Source organism: Candoia aspera, chromosome 1 (assembly GCF_035149785.1).
Source record: "Candoia aspera isolate rCanAsp1 chromosome 1, rCanAsp1.hap2, whole genome shotgun sequence".
In the NCBI taxonomy this organism is placed as follows: Eukaryota; Metazoa; Chordata; class Lepidosauria; order Squamata; family Boidae; genus Candoia; species Candoia aspera.
The window spans coordinates 176,351,910-176,370,603 of record NC_086153.1 but is presented as its reverse complement, the minus strand read 5'-3'; the positions used below and the strand labels follow the sequence as shown (position 1 = coordinate 176,370,603).

At 40.1% G+C, this 18,694-nt stretch overlaps 1 protein-coding gene and 3 non-coding genes across 5 annotated transcripts in view; all 4 read left to right on the top strand.

The window, feature by feature from the left end:
• Positions 1-4,266: 4,266 nt before the first annotated feature.
• NOP58 (NOP58 ribonucleoprotein) overlaps positions 4,267-18,694 on the top strand; it is a 110,931-nt gene continuing 96,503 nt past the window's right edge. Inside the window, exons 1-11 of one of the 2 annotated variants that reach the window (XM_063317982.1) lie at positions 4,267-4,429; positions 5,258-5,334; positions 6,985-7,037; positions 8,760-8,884; positions 10,568-10,704; positions 13,168-13,232; positions 14,578-14,712; positions 15,219-15,364; positions 16,364-16,490; positions 17,027-17,190; positions 17,830-17,964. In XM_063317982.1, the coding sequence (XP_063174052.1) occupies positions 4,385-4,429; positions 5,258-5,334; positions 6,985-7,037; positions 8,760-8,884; positions 10,568-10,704; positions 13,168-13,232; positions 14,578-14,712; positions 15,219-15,364; positions 16,364-16,490; positions 17,027-17,190; positions 17,830-17,964 (1,209 nt within the window). In that variant the 5' untranslated portion in view covers positions 4,267-4,384. The remainder of the gene's footprint in view (positions 4,430-5,257; positions 5,335-6,984; positions 7,038-8,759; positions 8,885-10,567; positions 10,705-13,167; positions 13,233-14,577; positions 14,713-15,218; positions 15,365-16,363; positions 16,491-17,026; positions 17,191-17,829; positions 17,965-18,694) is intronic. The other variant, XM_063317981.1, reaches the window with a different exon arrangement.
• Positions 8,562-8,650, top strand: LOC134488703 (small nucleolar RNA SNORD70). Its single transcript, XR_010067020.1, has one exon. It is a non-coding gene; the product is annotated as a small nucleolar RNA SNORD70 (small nucleolar RNA).
• On the top strand, positions 15,936-16,023 carry LOC134488709 (small nucleolar RNA SNORD11B). The gene has a single exon (XR_010067026.1). It is a non-coding gene; the product is annotated as a small nucleolar RNA SNORD11B (small nucleolar RNA).
• LOC134488707 (small nucleolar RNA SNORD11) lies at positions 16,620-16,705 on the top strand. The gene has a single exon (XR_010067024.1). It is a non-coding gene; the product is annotated as a small nucleolar RNA SNORD11 (small nucleolar RNA).

Genomic DNA, 18,694 nt, shown 5'->3' with positions numbered 1-18,694 from the left:
AGATGACATATGTTACTATGGAGGATCTAGGAAAAAGCATGGCTGGCTGAACATGCTGCACTGCATCTTCTTGTAGGTGCCACACAACTGCAGATTTCAAGCTTTACAATGTCACATCCTATTTTCTCTCCCCCCACCCCAAATTATACCTGAGAACATGAAAGCTTGCTCTCTGAATGTTATGTGGTTGGTCTTTTCTAAAATCCTAATTTTAATATATCAAGCTAATACTTTTGGGGAGCTGAAGTGCAAGTCCTGCAGCAAAGGTGGGAGTGGGGCAAATGACAGCAGTTGTGCACCACAAAAAAAAATGCAGAGACCAACCAATTAAGCAAATACTGTTATCTTTATTTTTTCATCTTTAAAAGCATGGAAGTTCACATTATTTGCTAAAGTTCTTACTCTACATACTAGGCATACAGGAGAAACAATAGAGAGCTTCCACGATGTATTTTGTGGGCCATCATTTAGATATCGTAAGGAAAAAATAGAAGAAAGAAAAAAAATTAAATACATTATAAATAAAATATAAAATTACATGTATAGAAAAAAAGGAAAACACCATTATTCTTACAAGGAACATTGAATTGGAACAAATACTAAATAGTTGATAGTTTGGCACTTTAAGAACTAATAAAATCAGATTTAAAATCAGATTTAAAAATTGACAAGAAGTGCCACAATGGTAAGAATTATCAGGCAGGATAGTAAGAATGCAATAAGAACTAGCAAGAATTCTAAAGCAGTTCCTTTATGGCCAGAGAGAATGTAGCGTTTTAAAACCTTACGCTAAAATCCAAACTTAAACTGTGGCAGAAATCTATATGCAAAATTATAATCCATAAACAGATTCCGGATTAAAATTCATATCAGTTTTTTAAATATGAAGCTATTTTTGACATTGTCACATAAAGCTTTATCTGCCTGTCCTCTAATGAAGGAACTGAATGTAATTTCCATTTGGAGGCATAACTTATAGCAGCTGTTATGCATATAACAGCTTTGTGTATATCAGCCAACTCAGTATACGTTATGAGAATTTAAGCCTTGTTAATACTTAATAGAAAAACATCTGGCAAGAATGGAAAGTGAATATTAGAAATATATTTCTTCCTATGAATCATCTTCCAGAATTTCTGAGCTTTGTGATATTACCACCATATATGTAGTGGTAATGTCTTCCTTTCTTTCTTTCTTTAATAAGTAAGTAAGTAAGTAACTCTAGGCGGCAAACATACCTAATACTCCTTCCACCTCCTCTTTTCCCCACAACAACCATGTGAGGTGAGTTGGGCTAAGAGAGAGTGACTGGCCAAGGTCACCCAGCCGGGCTTTCATGCCTAAGGCGGGACTAGAACTCACAGTCTCCTGGTTTCTAGCCCATTTCCTTAACCACTAGACCAAACTGGCTCTCATATGCAGGTAGTCTTCGCTTAATGACCATTTATTTAATGAGCATTCAAAATTACGATGCACTGAAAAAATGGTCTTATGATCGGTGCCCAAAATTACAACTATTGCAGCACCCCAACAGTCAAGTGATCAAAATTTGGGTGCTTGGCAGCCCGCCCACACTTACAACTGTGGGGATGCTTCAACTTCCCCCACCTGCCTATCTCCCCCCCATCTCTGCCCTTTTGATAGCCCTGCACCCCGCCTTGTGGGGCGGGAAGCCCAGCTGCGCTGCGTGAAACCACTGGTGCCACCTATGCCCTACCACCCACCCACCTGCACCACGCCACCCACCCACCTGTGCCAGGCCAAGCCACTGCCCACACCATGCCAGCCACTCATCCACCTGCGCCACACCAGCCACTCACCTGCCCATACTGTGCCAGGCACTTGCCTGCACTGCACCAGCCACTCACTTGCCCGCACCAAGCCAAGCCACCAACCCATGCCAAACCAAGCCACCCGCCCAGAATTTCTGGCACTAAGCAATGCAAGATGGCATTGCTTAGCAACAGCAATCCTGGCAATTCCCCTTGCTGTTGTCAAGTGAATTTTATGGTTCGTTGGCCGGAGTACCCACCCCAATCCAAGGCATTCTGGGCTTGGCTCCTCCCAGCCCCAAACACTGCATTCGACTACCACCACCCGCCTATCTCTCCCCCATCTCTGCCCTTTTGAAAGCCCTGTACCCTGCCTTGCAGGGTGGCAAGCCCAGCTGTGCCACACCAGGCCACCCGTCCCAGCCATGCCGTGCGAGGCTACCATAGCAGTCTCCAGCCTGCTGAACCTCGCTTCCGCCTTCCGCTTTCTTCAGAAGCTTATGCTACTTCAGAAGCTTACACTACTTCTGAGCTTCCGAAGACAGCATTCCAAAGGGAGCCACATGGAGGAAACGTTCGCTGGAGAAGCTGGGTCCAAAAAGGACTCAGCAAAGGCAGCCAGGTGCTTCTGCTTTGCCCACAGCAGCTGGACAAAAAGGTAGAAAGGTAGGTGTGGGGAACTGGGAGAGGCGGCAGCTGGGCGAACAAATGCGGGGCTGGGAAGGCTGGAGCTTGCTATGGTGGCCTTGCATGGCACGGCTGGGACGGATGGCCTTGTGCCACATGGCTGGGCTTGCCGCCCAAAAGGCAGGGTGCAGGGCTTCCAAAAGTTGAAGCACCCCGCAGTTGTAAGTGCAGGCGGGCTACCAAGCACCCAAATTTTGATCATGTGACTGGGCGTGTGTGTGCTGCAACAGTTGTAATTTCAGGCACAGGTCGTAAATCCATTTTTTTTGGCACTGTTGTAATTTTGAGCAGACATGGAACGAATGGTCGTTAAGAGACTACCTGTATATGTCCAGTCCAATTGAACTCCATTTTTAGACATATATTACCATACTCCATACTTTTTCCCTACCATATTCCCAACTGGGGGAATTTGGCAGGGGGAGGGGAATTGCTTTTCAGTTTTCATTTATAATCTTAGTAACTTCACTTAAGACCTGTTCAATATCCATTTTTCTGAATTTTAGAACTCACATACATACTTGTATTACACAAATGCTTCAGTGAACCGATTGCCAGACACTGATTTAGTCTTTAAACCAGCTGACTCTGGGGAGGAAAATGTGGGGAAGTGAGGCTAAAACAGATAATATGCTGTAGCCTGTAAACATGGAGAGGCTGTTACGGATCTTTTGGTGAGCCTCCACAGGCAACCAGTGGTGCATGGACCTAGTGGAAGCCAAAGACTAGCTGCCAGCATCTGACATCAGACGTAAAACTTGCAGTTGATGCTCCTATCCCCAACCCCCAGGAGCAAATACAGATATTTGTATTTGTGTTTTTTTTTTCTTGAAATTTGGCACCTTGTTTAACATGGCTCCTAGGCAACTGCGGCAAGCTACCATTACTGTATGCCAAAATGATACACAACGACATCTTTTCATACTTGCATCACAACATTGCATGCCAGCATGAAAAGGTAGAGGTTGCATTGCAGCATTGCAATGCATGTTTTATCAATACACACACCCCATGACTGCCAAATTCACTTATATGGATTACCCCTGTGCAGCCGACACTTGAGAATTAATCATCAGAGTAGCAAGTGATAGGCCAGTAGCAGAAAGACCCAGAATGCTTAAATATGTACTGTGTTCTGTGGTATAATTTAAAATACATGCATGTTAGCCTGTTTTAACAAAATCATTAAGTATTACAGCATTTTAGAGTCTAATATAGCTATTGTGACATGTCTATTTTGATATCCTAATTTGTGCAATGGATTTTGGATAGCAAGTTCAGCAGCCCTTATTCCAAGCTAATTTCCTCAATAGTGAGGGTGCCTGTTTATTGTGTCTTATGTTTTTTTCCCTAAGATGCTTTTTGGTGGGAAAGCCACATAAACACATTGTTTGATCATAAAGATGATCGATATATTTAAATGCTGCAATGAATCATAGTTGTAATAGCCAAGCTTAGCTCCTGCTGAAAAAATATAGTATGTTTTGCTAAGAACCAAACACTTAAGTAGACATTCTGGTCAATTGGTAGTTGAGATCATTTACTTTGAATCCAGGTTTAAAATATACAGAAACGCAGATGAAGAATCTCCCCAACAGGTTTTACTGAAAACTAGAAAAGCCACTGGATAACAAAGATCCCCTCCTTAGACCGCCCAGGAAGATTTATAAGGGATTAAATCAGAAATCAAGCCCCGCTCATTCAAATAGGGAAGACCCCTTACGACCCACCACCCCGCCCTGTTCCCCATCCCGTCTTCCCGGCAGGCCATCAGAAGCACTTCCGGGTTAGGGGAGCAGAGCCTTCCGCCCGCGTGGTGCGTTTTCTTGGAGCGCGTGCGTCTGTACTTCGCTCGCGCTCTTTTGCTAGGTGTTCGCCTTTTTCCGGCGAGTTGGTGGGCGCTCCGGTCTCGTCCCGCCGCCGCGATGCTGGTTTTATTTGAGACAGCGGCTGGATATGCCATTTTCAAGGTGAGGGTGGCAGCACTTGTTCCTGGGCTCCTTGAGGGTTTGGATGATGGCGGGAGTAGAAGAGAGAAGGTGGTTGCGCTTCTGCTGCGTTGAATGGCAGGGGGAGTCATAGTTTTAAATTTCTCGGTAGAGGATTACCTCCCTTTTCCTAGGCTGTTAGCAATAAAAGAAATGTGGATCACTTCTAGATGACCAGCCTTCCCAAGCTTTCTGAATCCATTTTGAAATGCACCCGAAATTGACTGGAGCTGTCCTGCCTAGGTTGGGGTGTAGTTTCACATTTTTAATTTCTGCTAATGACAAATAAGACATGTCTTGTTGCCAAACATTGCATATATTTTATTTATTTATTTATCAGTCAAATTTGTCACTGCCCATCTCCTCCCACCAGAGGGACTCTGGGCAGTTTACAACAATAATCAATAAAACAATAAACATACAATAAAATTACAATATCTAAAAATACAATATCTAAAAATACTGTTGTAAGTAAACAATAATTATAGATAAAAATAGAATCCAAATGGCCAATAATAACTCAGTCCTTGTATGCGAAGAGCACTTTAGGGCACTAGCCATCCCCAAACATGATGACTCCCCTCCCCGCCCCAAGCCAGATGGCAGGGCCAGGTCTTCAAATTCCTCTGGAAGGCCAGGAGCAAAGGGGCTAACCTCACCTCCTGGGGCAAGATGTTCAGGAGGGCGGGAGCTACTGAAGAGAAGGCCTGCCTCCTGGTCCTCGCCAAACGGAATTCTCTTACCGACGGGGTCTGCAACTTGCCTTCTCTGCATGAAAGCCTATTTCATTAGTCTTTCTCTTTACCACAGGTTCTGGATGAGAAGAAGCTTCAAGAAATTGATAACTTATGGAAAGAGTTTGAAACACCCGAAAAAGCTAATAAAGTGTAAGTAAATCTATTCAAGAAGTAGTAACTAATATTTCAAGAGCATGGCCAATAGCTTTTTTAATTAAAAAAATTAGTTTTTATCTTCCTTGATGTTTTTATGTTTATATATATTGCGGGTTTTCTGGGGTCATTATTTCATATCCTTGAATATTAGGATATAAAAGACTAGGTCATCTTTTTGGTAGTTTGTTTTTTTTTTGTAAATCCGTTCAGTTGTGTCTGATTCTCAGAGATTGCATAGACAAGTCCCTGCAGTTTTCTTGGGACAGTTTTTCAGAAGTGGTTTGCATTGCCTGCTGCCTAAAGCTGAGAGAAAGTGACTGGCCCAAGGTCACCCAGCTGGCTTTGTGCCTAAGGCAAGACTAGAACTCACGGTCTCCCGGTTTCTAGCCTGATGCCTTAAACACTACAGCATACTGGCTCTTGTTGGTAGAATAACCATATATAAATCAACTAAATAAACATATTGTCATTATTATATCTTGGCCATCTTCCAGAAGATGGTGAAGACTGAATTTTTTTGGTGGGAATTTGCATTATGATGCCTCTCTGTTTGGCATTTTAAGTTTTGAGTTTTTTAGTCTTTTTGTATTTCTCTATTTTTGTTTTATTGCATCTGTAAATTGTTGGAGTGCGGTGGAGTAAAAAAAATATCTGATAATTATGTTGACATTGTTAGCCACTTAAAGGTTTTGGGATGGGTGGCGTATCTACTTCCTTCTAAGAGTTAGGTCAATGCTGGCCTTAATCCTGCAGTGCTATTGTAATTAGGGCTACCAGATCTGAGCTGCAGAAATCTGAATGAGCAATAGTTCTTTGCTGTAGTGGTCCCCCAGATTTTTGTAGCCATGATCTGATTGGCCTAGGTATCACAGGAATTGCACAAGAAGGCTTGCTGAAGTGGAATGGGTTTTGTATGACACAGATTGAATAGGAATAGGTAGGAAGCAATAGTCTTGATTAATGCATTAGTTAAACTTATCTTATAAACAGATAGTGTTATATATAATTCATGTTTGTACAGAATATACATGTGAAGAATGTTTTTATATTTGTGTGTTCCATTACACCTGTAATTGTTACATATTATCCTATAAAGTAGGCTATACAAGTAGTCCTCATTTAGCCACCACAGTTGGGACCAGCAACTCAGTCGTTATGTGAAGCAGTTGCTATGTGAAAAATCACATGACCACAACCGTGCTTATGATTTTACACTGGACAACACGTACTAAGTGACTAATGATGAACACGTGACTGAGAGAGATGCTGCAAAGGTTGTAAATGTGGACATTGATCACAAAGTTACTTTTTCATTATCCTTGTAACTGTGAATGGTTGCTATCCAAGGCCATTGCTAAATGAGTACTACCTGTAGTCGGTTATTTTCATAGAATAGATAGATGAGTGGAGAACTTGCCTGAAGGTTAATTAACATTTGAACCAAAAACTTTTAAAGCATATTATTCTCCCTTTGTATATGAGATTTTGACTGACAGGCTGGGGGGTTTAATTAATTCTTGCTTTAAAAAAAAGCCAGACATTGCATGCCTATCACTTTTTCAGTTTCCTGCATTTTTATAATTGGCAGCAATTGCTCAGGTCCCTAACTGTTGTTTTACAACTTGACTGTCGTTCTTGATTTAGTGTGAAATTAAAACACTTTGAGAAGTTTCAAGACACAACAGAAGCTCTTGCAGGTAATATTTTTACTATTAGAATTATTGATTGCTTTTAAGGATAGTGTTATCTTAAAATGGATTGCAGACATCCAGTGCAAGTTTTCAGGGATGCATAAATTGAGCTTCTAGAGATGATATTGCAGAACAAACAGGTGGTAGCCCTTCGGTTAACTTAACCACAAGTTACTTAAGGCAAGAAAAGACATGCTGGCCATCTGAGATGTTGAATTCCAATTCTTATCAGCTCCAATGAGTGTGGCTAATGATTAGTAATGAGGATAAAGTTTTATGAAGTTTTTTTAAATTAAATTTACTGCTTTAAGTTGCTCTTGGAAACAACATCTAACCAGTGCAGTGCACAGTAGAGTTGCCACCCTGCCCTCCTTTCTTTCTTGCAAAGCTTATTTAATGGCTCTGTTGCAAGGGTTTTGCAGTGACCCCTGCTTTGTACTAGCTTTATCTACATCCTTGGATACATCTAACTTTCCAAACAAATCTCTGAAAGGTACCCATGCACTTCAACTGCTTTCTCATTTGCTAGTGGATGTATCGATAAATGTAGCGTATGCAAAGACATAAAATCCATTTTCAAATAAATAAAAGCATTCTCACCTTATCTTTCAAAGCAGCCTTCTCCAACCTGTTTTCCCCCAGAGGACTTGGAGTGTAATTTCCGCCATCTGCAGCAAAGCCAATCCATATTTGGAGGGCATCAGGTTGGATATGGTTGCTCCATGGGGGAATAACCAAGTCAGGTTGGTTTTACTAAATGCATTTTCACAGCATATTCACCATTTTGCCATTATGCTTTGGATTAATCCAAAACTAAATCATGGCCAAGACTGTAGTTAAGACGGTGTGCCCCCACAGTCTGATGCCATAGACTTTTTGTTGGGTCATTCCAATTAAACCACAGTGTCTCATGATATCTGAACCCAGATTGGGGGACATAAAATGGCTACTCCTTTTCCAACGTCCAAGCAGAGTTATGTCAGGAGCAACTTTACTTTTATAGAATTAGCTCTGTTGTTCCATTTTACCTTTCATCGTCTAGCAGGGGAAGGTGAATTCTATTTAAAAACAAAGGACCTAGTTGAAAAGAAACCCAAGTCTTCTGCGCGTGGTGGCACTGACCTTGATTGGGGCCCCATGTGCATGTATTTTTTTTGTTTTGGGTAAACCAAAAAGTCTCTAAAAATGCTTGACAGCAGGTGAGGAGAGAGCTATACGTTTGTAAGTTTGCTGTCCTTTCTGTATTCACTGTATGAATGGATCTATTGCCCAAGGCTAATATAACTGTCTGCTAGCCACCCAGGCAATGGTGGACTGAATAAATATTTAGGCTTAAATTCTGCTTGCATTGACTTTGATAAAAGACTTAAACTTATTTCATTGTGATTTTATCATTTTTAATTATTATATTGTTATAAGACATAAGTAATACATTATATTATTTCAATCCAGTGGTATTTATACAGTATTGACTAGACGTTAGTAAAAAATTACAGCCTTAGAGCTGAATAGAGCGCAGGCTTCATACCAATTTCTGTTGTCAGTGATGTATTGTTAGTGGAACTGAATCACTGTGATTGCCTACAACGTTTCGTCACTACCACTGAGACAACAGAGAAAATGAAATGTTCTGTAGCTACTGCTTGATACATACTTTACGCTAATCTTTTCTGGCTGGATCTTTTAGAAAATGCTAGACTTTTTGCAGCTTTCTCTTTTCTCCTTAAGCATCCACAGCACTGGTGGAAGGCAAAATTAGCAAAAATTTAAAGAAAATCTTAAAGAAAATAGTAGCCAAAGATGCCCATGAACAGCTAGCTGTAGCAGATGCCAAACTGGGAGGTGTAATAAAGGTAAGTTCTAATGTCAAAGCGGTGTTTCCCCCCCCCCCAAAAGGGTCAGACATGACTTGGTGCTTGCGCAGGGGACCTTTCACCTTTCACTTCACAATATCATCTACATTAAAAAAGAGTGTGTGGTATTCTAATAAAGCATATACTAAAGGCCTATAATAATTTTATTATTTATTCAGTTATTTTATTCAATGCATATGGCCGGGCATCACAACTTAACTTAACTGCCACCCAACTCCCAGCGACTCTGTGCGGTTTACAATTGTTAAAATGTTTAAAAAACAGAACAATACAAAAACACAAAAACAGCACAAGAGAAAGGAACAATGATGGCAAATAAAATAAACCTAGAGGGGAACAGAAAGGAAGAAAGGGACATCAGTCATCCTCTCCAAAGGCCTGGGCAGAGAGCCAGGTCTTGAAGGCCCTTTGAAATCCCAGTAGGGTCAGAGCCGTTCAAATTATTCTAGGAATTATTCATAGTTACTCTGGGCAGCTAATAGCAGTTTAAAAAACCCACAACCAACAGCAAAAGAATAAAATACAACCAGCAGCCAAGGTAAAAGCCAATGAGACTATAATCAACATAGCTGTCCTAACAGTCAGGAATCACGCTGAGACGAGGAGTAGGTCTCTAGTGTTTATTACTGCTACATAAGACAGAAAATCCTAACAAACTGAAGAAGCGTGGGAAAACCCAGACAGATAAACCCTGAAAGCTAAGGCGGGTCTGATCTGTGTCTCTTTGAATGGCTGCTTAATTCCTCAGTACTACGCATGCGTTTTCCCCCCTGGATAGAGGCCCCCTCCTGCTCACCATCAGTACTCATGACAATAGCCATCTCATGGACTCTGACTGACACTTCAGTCCCCAAGCCCAGAATACCACCACTTCTTCGGGGCCTTAGAAAAGGCCAGCAGGGTTGGGGCCAATCTAATCTCCAGGGGAAAGATGTTCCAAAGGGCAGGCACCACAACAAGGCTAGCTTCCTGGGTCCCGCCAGAAGACACTGATCGATGGCAGGGGTAACATGCCTCTCCTGCAGGATTTCATGGGAAAGGCAGTCTCTTATAATCTTACCATTTTTAGGAATGATTCTCTGGGACTCTATTAGGACTCTATTACAAAGCATTGACATGTTACTAAGTACTATATAGAGATAAAAAATTAAAAAATCAAGACACTTTTTATCTGCAGGGTTTTAATTTAATAAACATTGTACAAAAGGAAAAAATGAATGGAGATGAGGAACTTTATATTTGACCCTAAATAAGTCTGTTTGATTTGCACTAATTTGTTTGATTGTTAGTGCCATTTTTTTCTGGAAATTTATAACCTGCTGGTTCTTATGCCATATGTATGTGTGAGTATGTGTGTATATATGCAGATGCACACATATAAACAGTAGAGAGCAGCCTAATATCCTCTGTATTACCATTTATAAGTCCTTTGCCATTGGCCTTAATGGGTAGATAGATTGAAGTTCATTCAAAATAACCTGGAGGGCAAAAATGGCTTACTGTTGGGGAAGAAGTATGAAGTGTACAAAAATGTTAAGCCAGGTACTGTGTTGGTCTTAGACAAACTTACATTTGTTTGCTGTATACTGAACAGTAAGTATTTGCAGCTTTGACCATACTGTATGCCTTTTAATCAAAATGATACAATTTGAATTTCTGCAGGAGAAGCTGAACTTAAGTTGCATCCATAGTCCAATGGTTACTGAGCTGATGAGAGGCATTCGCTCTCAAATAGAAGGACTTATCAGTGGCCTTCCATCCCGGGAGATGGCAGCTATGTGTTTAGGATTGGCACACAGGTACTGTTTTCCCATCCTTGGAGACTATTTCAGCTTTTTCAAACTGGTGCCATCTCTCTCCAGTCATCCCCAACCAACAGAATAACTGTAATTAATTAATTACAGAATAACTGTAATTAATTAATTAACTAACCCTTATCTTGAGTTGGATTCCAGAACATAGGGGGGTATCTCTGTTGATATGAATTTTTTCAGCAGGTATACCTCAAGGATGTGAACTGATATGTAAAGAGGTGAAGTCACCACCTGTTGGCTTGTCCTATGTACCTCCCGACTGATTAAATTGGCCTCCTGGTTATGAGAGGTAGTTAATGTCTTCTTGAGGTGAGGGATGTCTTCCCATTTTCTTAAAGGAGAAAGTTGTATGACTATAATTGAAAATCCCACCTCCCTGTACCCAGAAAATTTTTATAATTATACATCGATCTGTAATCTCCATTCCTGGTTAAGGTGACTAAGAAGGTGGTAGCCTCACAGCTCCAGATGCCTTTCAGTGAAAACTGATTATCTAGATCCATTTCAGTCAACATTTTGTTTGAGATATGTTGTTGACTCTGCTTTGGTTTCATTGCTGAATAACCTGTACTAGAAACTAGATGGGAGAGTACAACCATGGTAGTTCTTCTAGATTTTTTGGTTGTATTTGATACCATCATATTCCAAGGAAGCAATTAACACTCTTGAGTATTGCTTAAACATGATGACAGGCTGGATGAGGGAGACCAAGCTAAAATTAAATAAATCCAACCAGATGGACATGAGGAGGAAGCTGGTTTTGTAGATTAAGGTTTCAGATGGGCTTGCACTCCTCCAGAAAGAGCAGGTCAGTAGCCTTGGAGTCCTTCTTGACCCCAAGTTGTAACAATATTTGCAGATGATAACTGGTGATGAGTACCTTTGCACAGTTACAGCTGATACACCAACAGCAATCCTTCACAAGCCAATTGGGCTTAGCAGTAGTTATCCATGCCTGGATTGCATTCCCTCTTGATTTATGCAGCATGCTTTATGTTAAGATGCCCTTGAAAACTATTCAGAAATTGTAGTTGGTAAGTAGATTGCTGATCTGTGCAAGGTTCAGGATTCATATGACACCTGAACTAAAAGATCTTCATTGATTTCCAGTTGTCCACCAGAACAGTTTAAGGTGCTGGTGTCAGTCTTTAAAGTCCTAAACAGCTTGAGGCCTATCTGAGTGACCTCTCCTATTCTGAACCTGACTGGGTTACTTTGATCAGCAGGAAAGGCCCTTTTGAAGGCGCACCTAGTACCAGAAGCTTGTCTATTTGATACGCAGAAGAGGACCTTCTCCTGTGTGGTCCCCAGGTTATGGAATACAGCCCCAAGGAGGTGTGTTTGACACCCCACAATACTAAGATGCTTAGGAAAATTTCTTTTGCCAACTTTTGTTAATTGAATTGAGTTTTGGCTTCAATGGTACTGATTTTAAAATTATCTTGATTTTAATTGTCTTTTTTATTTTTATGTTGCAATTTGTATTTTTAATTGCTGTGAGTTCCTTGAGTGTCAGATAGACAGAAAGGTTTGGATATAAATCCTAATTAAGTAATTGAACACTGGAAATGACAGAAGCCTTTGGCACATTTGGAGGGTGTCACATTGAGGAAAGCTCTTTCTATCTTACCTTTTAGCTTGTCGTATAGTATATGAAATGGAATACATGCTTCAGTACTAACATGAGTTACCATAAAACCCATGTTTTGAAAAAAGTCTTCCTGAATTACTTGGGGCTTTATTTCCCAAGTAACTCTATATAGAGAATAATGAACATCAAAAGTTCTTAGAGAATTATTTCTGCAGTGCAGTGAGTGGACAACTTTCTTTTTGACGAAACAAAAAATCAGTGTGGCAAATACCAAGCTTGATTATGGTTATCTGCAAATTAGCCAGCACATAGAGCAAGAGCAATCCCATCAACAGTTTTTAAAGATGGTTAAGGGTACTTGGGTTCCAATCTCTTCCCATGTTCCAGGCTAATATTCTCTTTCAGTAACAGTGGGTGACTCTGGACTCTTACACAAGAATTTGTAAAATCTTGTGTGATGTCTTTCTCATGCTTAGTGCCTTGCAGATCTGTTGAACCATCATGAATTCCATATGCCATCAAGTAATCTCAGAGTTAGACTCTTTTAATTACGTTGAAAATGTCCCTACGATTTATTTTAAAAAACGATACCAAGTGTTGTGGAAGGTGCACTGAAGCAGCGTATGAGATAGATATGACCTCTACAGTTTTTCTGGCTTTTGATATGTGCTGGGATTTGAACCGGCATCTCAGAATGTAATGTATACGCTGCCCACAACTATGCACTACACCATTAACGAATATACGCTTCCAGTGCCGGGAATGGTAATAATGAATTAATATTTTCCAGTATGCTGTCTTTAATGTCGTCACCTGCTTGTAAACAAAATTATTTCTTTTATGTGTTCTGTTTTTAGCCTCTCCCGATATAAGTTGAAGTTCAGCCCAGACAAAGTTGATACAATGATTGTCCAAGCAATCTGTAAGTACAATTTTAAGTGAAATAATATGAGTGTTTTTGACTTTTGACTTGGAATATCAGGATCTGCAAATTTGGGGTCGATATGGAACTCCCTAATTTGACACTGGCAAATTTGGTTTTTGTTCTGGTTAATTCTACCAGAGCTGTATCCAACTTGTGAGTTGGGAGAAGAGCAGAAGCTTCTGTGGTCAAATGCCAATATTAAGATAATATCCAAAATTTATTTTATGTTTTATTAGTAGTTGTTTGTCTTCTGCTTTGCTTTTTTAACTTTATTCTTGGTGTGATTTAATCTGTCTAAGCTTATGCAATAAAAATGTTTTTAAACAGTATGGAAAGTTAATCCACAAAGATTGATTTAAATGATCATTATTTTGAAGTGTAGAAGTGTTTGTGGAAGTAAATACATTCTATTACTACCAGTGAGACAGCACACGATGATACTAGACTATAGGATTCATCTGGGAAGGGTTTTTTGGCAATGCATTAATTAAGTAATAAAAGGCTCTGTAATTTCGTCATGGTTATAACTAAGTCTTTTTCAAAAAATGCAAATTAAGCCTTCTAAGTGCTTTTCCCCAGATTTTTAGAGAGATTTTTTGTGCTCAAGGCAGCAGTTTACAGGTAGCGATGTCTCAAATAATGATGAGACAAGCCACCATGAGTTGCTGGAAAACCTTTTTTGGTTCTAGTTTACTCCAGCACATACATAGCTACGTAGCTTCTAAACCATTTCAGCATTCTTGAGGGCCCTTTATATTAATTGGTTAAAGTCTACTTATTAATTAATCCTCTGATTTTAATTAGGATGAGATTCTGAAGAAGTTAAAAATAACTCTGAAGATGTATAGGAAATAACTAATGAACAGTGTGGCTGGTGGGCATATATTGGAAACAAGAGCTTTGTGGCCTAGTAAGACAACACAGAAAAAGTTACTAGTAGCATATGATTACATCTTGAAGAAATAATTTTAGATCTGACTAGAGATGTTGGCATTAGAAGGAAAACAGAATTAACTTTCGCTTTTAGGGATTATAGAAATTAGGGCACAGGGTTAGAGGTATTGAATTGAGGGATCAAGGATAGCGTTTGCCCATCTTCGCAAGCTGATATTTTGGGACAACCTTATAATATTAGCAGAGGTGTCCTTATATGTCTGGATGTTCTCTTGTAAATATATCACAAACCCTTTGATAACTTTAAATTGCCATGTTTCACAGCAGTGTTCAAGAAAAAGTAAATATAATTGAAGCATTCTTTGGATCTTTCTGATACTATTTTGAAAAACACTTATTTCCAAAGTGTAGCTGAACTAAAGCAAGTTGTGTATTTTGCCTCTTCCAGCTCTTCTTGATGACTTGGACAAAGAATTAAATAACTATATTATGCGTTGTAGAGAATGGTATGGGTGGCACTTTCCTGAACTGGGCAAAATTATCACAGATAATCTAGCATACTGTAAATGTGTACAGAAAATTGGTAAGTAGTGCTTAAGCTCCTGCAAATAGTGAACTATCTGAACTATTCAGTATCTCCGACATTATTCAAGTTTTCCTAATAGACATGAGGTTCAGGCTACAGTAGTGGCTCTGGAATATAGTTGCGTTGCTAACCGTATCTCCTTATTTACATAAACACAATTCTTACATAAAACAAAACTCTTTTCTGTATTCTGTCAACTTCTTCAGCAATTAAGCAATGAAAAATACTAAATATAGAGAGTGTTACTCTATTTTCCAATGCAGTTGTATGCTGGATGAAATGAAAAACAAGACTAGTTATTGAAAAATTGTTCCTACCTGTGTAGATTCTCATCTAAACTATTAAGTAGAAATTCCTTGTTAGATTAAGCCTGTGAAAATCATCTGTCTGCTCCTCTATTCCCTTTTCATCTTTACCTTGGTATGACAGAAAGTTGTGGCTAGGTTAAATCTTAACTTCTGTTGCTGTTTGTCCTTATCCCTACTTTATATTTTACTCCCTAGGAGACAGAATAAACTTTTCCTCTTCTGATCTATCTGAGATTCTTCCTGAGGAGGTAGAAGTGGAAGTGAAAGCAGCTGCAGAGATCTCCATGGGGACTGAAGTGTCAGAGGAAGATATAAGCAATATACAGCATCTTTGTGATCAGGTGATGATGTAGTGGCAAATGAACAGTAGCATCAGTGTTTGGTTAAAAAAAGTTACCCGTCTATAGTCCACTTAACACAACTAAGTGCCACTTTGTTTAGTGGACTAAATCTGTTTTAAATCTAAAGAACTAGAATGTGAGTGGGTTAATCCAGTTTGGTTGATCATGTCTTGGCTTAATGAGCTCAGGCATGAAGAAACATTTGTCCACAAATGGTCAAAGTCCTTTTAGCCTTTTACATCTCACATCCTAATTAATTCAGAAAACATCTACTTAACCACAGTTTCTTTAGGAATGGTGGTTACTAGCTTTGTTAATGATAGTTTAATATGCTGATTTGTACCAAGACTGATAACCAATTCTTTTTATTTTGGTGAAACCACAAACTCTGTTGTGGTTTAATTGGTTTACGTGAGGAAGAAAGCAAAAGGGTGACATATGTAAGCAAATGTATTAAATCAAAATATGATTGCCCCAAAATCTTGTGGTTGGCTTTTGATCAGTTTGACAATTGATCATGTTATGATGCTTTCTTTAAAAAGCAGCCAAGTTTGCAAATCATATCAGTTTTCAGTGGCAAGTGATGATTCCCGTATCAATGCTTTCCTGATGTGCAGGCCATGAGGGTTGCATAGTCACTACCTCTTCTGATGCCATTGCGAGTAACTGGTTATCATAACTGGAACATGTTCAGAACAACAACTTGGCTGAATATGACATTTATTCTGTTGTCTCTTTCTGTCTGAGACCTGCAGAAGCCTTGCTACAGGGTACACTAAGACAGCAGAACAGTATCTTTTATTTGTTTATGCTTGATTAGAATTGTTGGTTAAAGTGTATATACTGTATACGCTTCAAATATTATTCCTAATAGTAGTAGTAGCAGCAGCAGCAATAGATCATCATACTCATATGATTCCTTAATGCCTGTTTCATTTCATTCCCAGTTTTCTTTGGCAATATTCCATGGCTTGAATCTTCTGTTATTTTCTCTTTCAGGTTATTGAGATCTCCGAATATCGAGCAACGCTGTATGACTATCTGAAAAACAGAATGATGGCCATTGCACCTAACCTCACCATTATGGTGGGAGAACTAGTAGGAGCGAGGCTTATTGCCCATGCTGGTGTGTTGAGATTCGGAGTTTGTGGGTTGGCTGTGTGTGGCATCCTTTTCTTTGCTTGATAGAATTATAATCATCTTAGAGATTAACTAAATGAGAAACGATAATGCAGAGTTGCATTGTCAGGGTCAAGAAGTTGATGATGATATTATCTGAACTTTGCTTGATTTCCTCTTGGAAAGTGAAGGCAACTCTAGTCACTACCTCTTCTGAGACACTTCTTGAACCGTTCTCTGTTTTCCTCACTCGCTCGCTCATGCCCAAACGCCAGATTTATGCTGCACTTAAGTTATCTTCAACTCATGTAATGGGGCAGACAAGCTTAGGTTCGGGATTGTCCCTACAGTCCCCAGAAACCGTATGGTGGTGCCCATCCTGGTGGTGCCTTCTGCTCCTTTTTCCTAGAGCTCTTTAGTCAGTTTGGAGGGTAACATGAGTGAAGCTTGAAACTTCCAAACCTCGAACTTAACATTTTGTCAAGGGCCTATTCCAGAGACTGCTTATTCATATAACCTTCTGTTATATCTTTTCTGCGGTAGGTTCCCTGCTGAATCTAGCAAAGCATCCAGCATCAACGGTTCAGATTCTGGGAGCTGAGAAAGCACTCTTTAGAGCACTGAAGACTAAGCGTGACACTCCAAAGTTTGGTCTGATTTATCATGCTTCCCTCGTAGGGCAAACAACAGCTAAAAACAAAGGAAAGGTGCGATGGCGCTTGGAAGTGATTGTGATTTTGTTTTTGTTTTTGTTTGCTTTTGTTTCTGAAACAGGCAGATTGAGATATGACAAGTTTAGTTGGCAGGAGATAAGAAAAATGCATATCTAGAGGATGCTTATGGCTTGGCTTGGTTTTCAGTGAGGTTTTGTTCATCAGTTTAATGCAATGTAATTCCAAATCTTATACAGTGCTTTTGCTCTAATTAATCGGCTCTGAACAATTCCATGGAGCAGAGTGTAGATTCTTGTATCATAGCTAATCTGGGATTCATGTGAAAGAATAAAACAAAATCACTGCCCCTGTCTATCAATTAAATCATACCTAGGGAATGCTCATTTAAACGAGGTATGGCTGCCAGAACTTGTCTCTTCCTAGTCAGTTTGGCACGAGGAGCCAGAGCAAATGTATTTGTCCCAGCAAACATGGTTAAACGTTCACTGCCACGGCTATTCAGCTTTCCTAGGCCGTGGCTGATTGTAGGAAGATTCATCTGCTCTGGGGCCCTAGTTTTCTGTTACTTCAGTGCTACGCGGCCTGGTCCTCCACTTGACATGTTTGTAGGCATCCTCATCGATGGGATAAGCTGCGACCTTACCAGATATATTTCACCTTTTTTTTTTCCAGATTTCACGAATGTTAGCAGCTAAAACAGCTTTGACTATTCGTTATGATGCCCTTGGAGAGAGCACAAGTGCTGAGATGGGAGCTGAGAACAGATTGAAAGTAGAAACAAGACTACGGCACCTGGAGGAGAAAGGGGTACGTTTATAAAAGCTTTATGTTTTTGGCAAATGGAGCTTTGAAGATTAAAATTAGTAAAATAAGTAATTGAAAGTGTTTCAAAAATATCGTGGCTTATGTGATTAAACCATTGTTGGTCACAGGGGTAAACAGGAAAGCTACAAAGCCTTGTTTCAAAAAGTTTATGAATTTAGAAGCTTATGAAATCCATCTGCCCCCAGCCTACCTGTTTGTTTTGGGAGACTATTGGCTACGTTGGCTCGGAGTTCTGGGATTGATTGTCCAAACGCATCTGAATGGAGATGGAGTTTGGAATGCTGCTCTTTGCCCTGGCAATTTCCTCTTTTCCTTTTGGGATATCCTGCACTGATTACTGTGTTTTGTTGTTTATTCGTTTAGTCGCTTCCGACTCTTCGTGACTTCATGGACCAGCCCACGCCAGAGCTTCCTGTCGGTCGTCAACACCCCCAGCTCCCCCAGGGACGAGTCCGTCACCTCTAGAATATCATCCATCCATCTTGCCCTTGGTCGGCCCCTCTTCCTTTTGCCTTCCACTCTCCCTAGCATCAGCATCTTCTCCAGGGTGTCCTGTCTTCTCATTATGTGGCCAAAGTATTTCAGTTTTGCCTTTAATATCATTCCCTCAAGTGAGCAGTCTGGCTTTATTTCCTGGAGGATGGACTGGTTGGATCTTCTTGCAGTCCAAGGCACTCTCAGAATTTTCCTCCAACACCACAGTTCCAAAGCA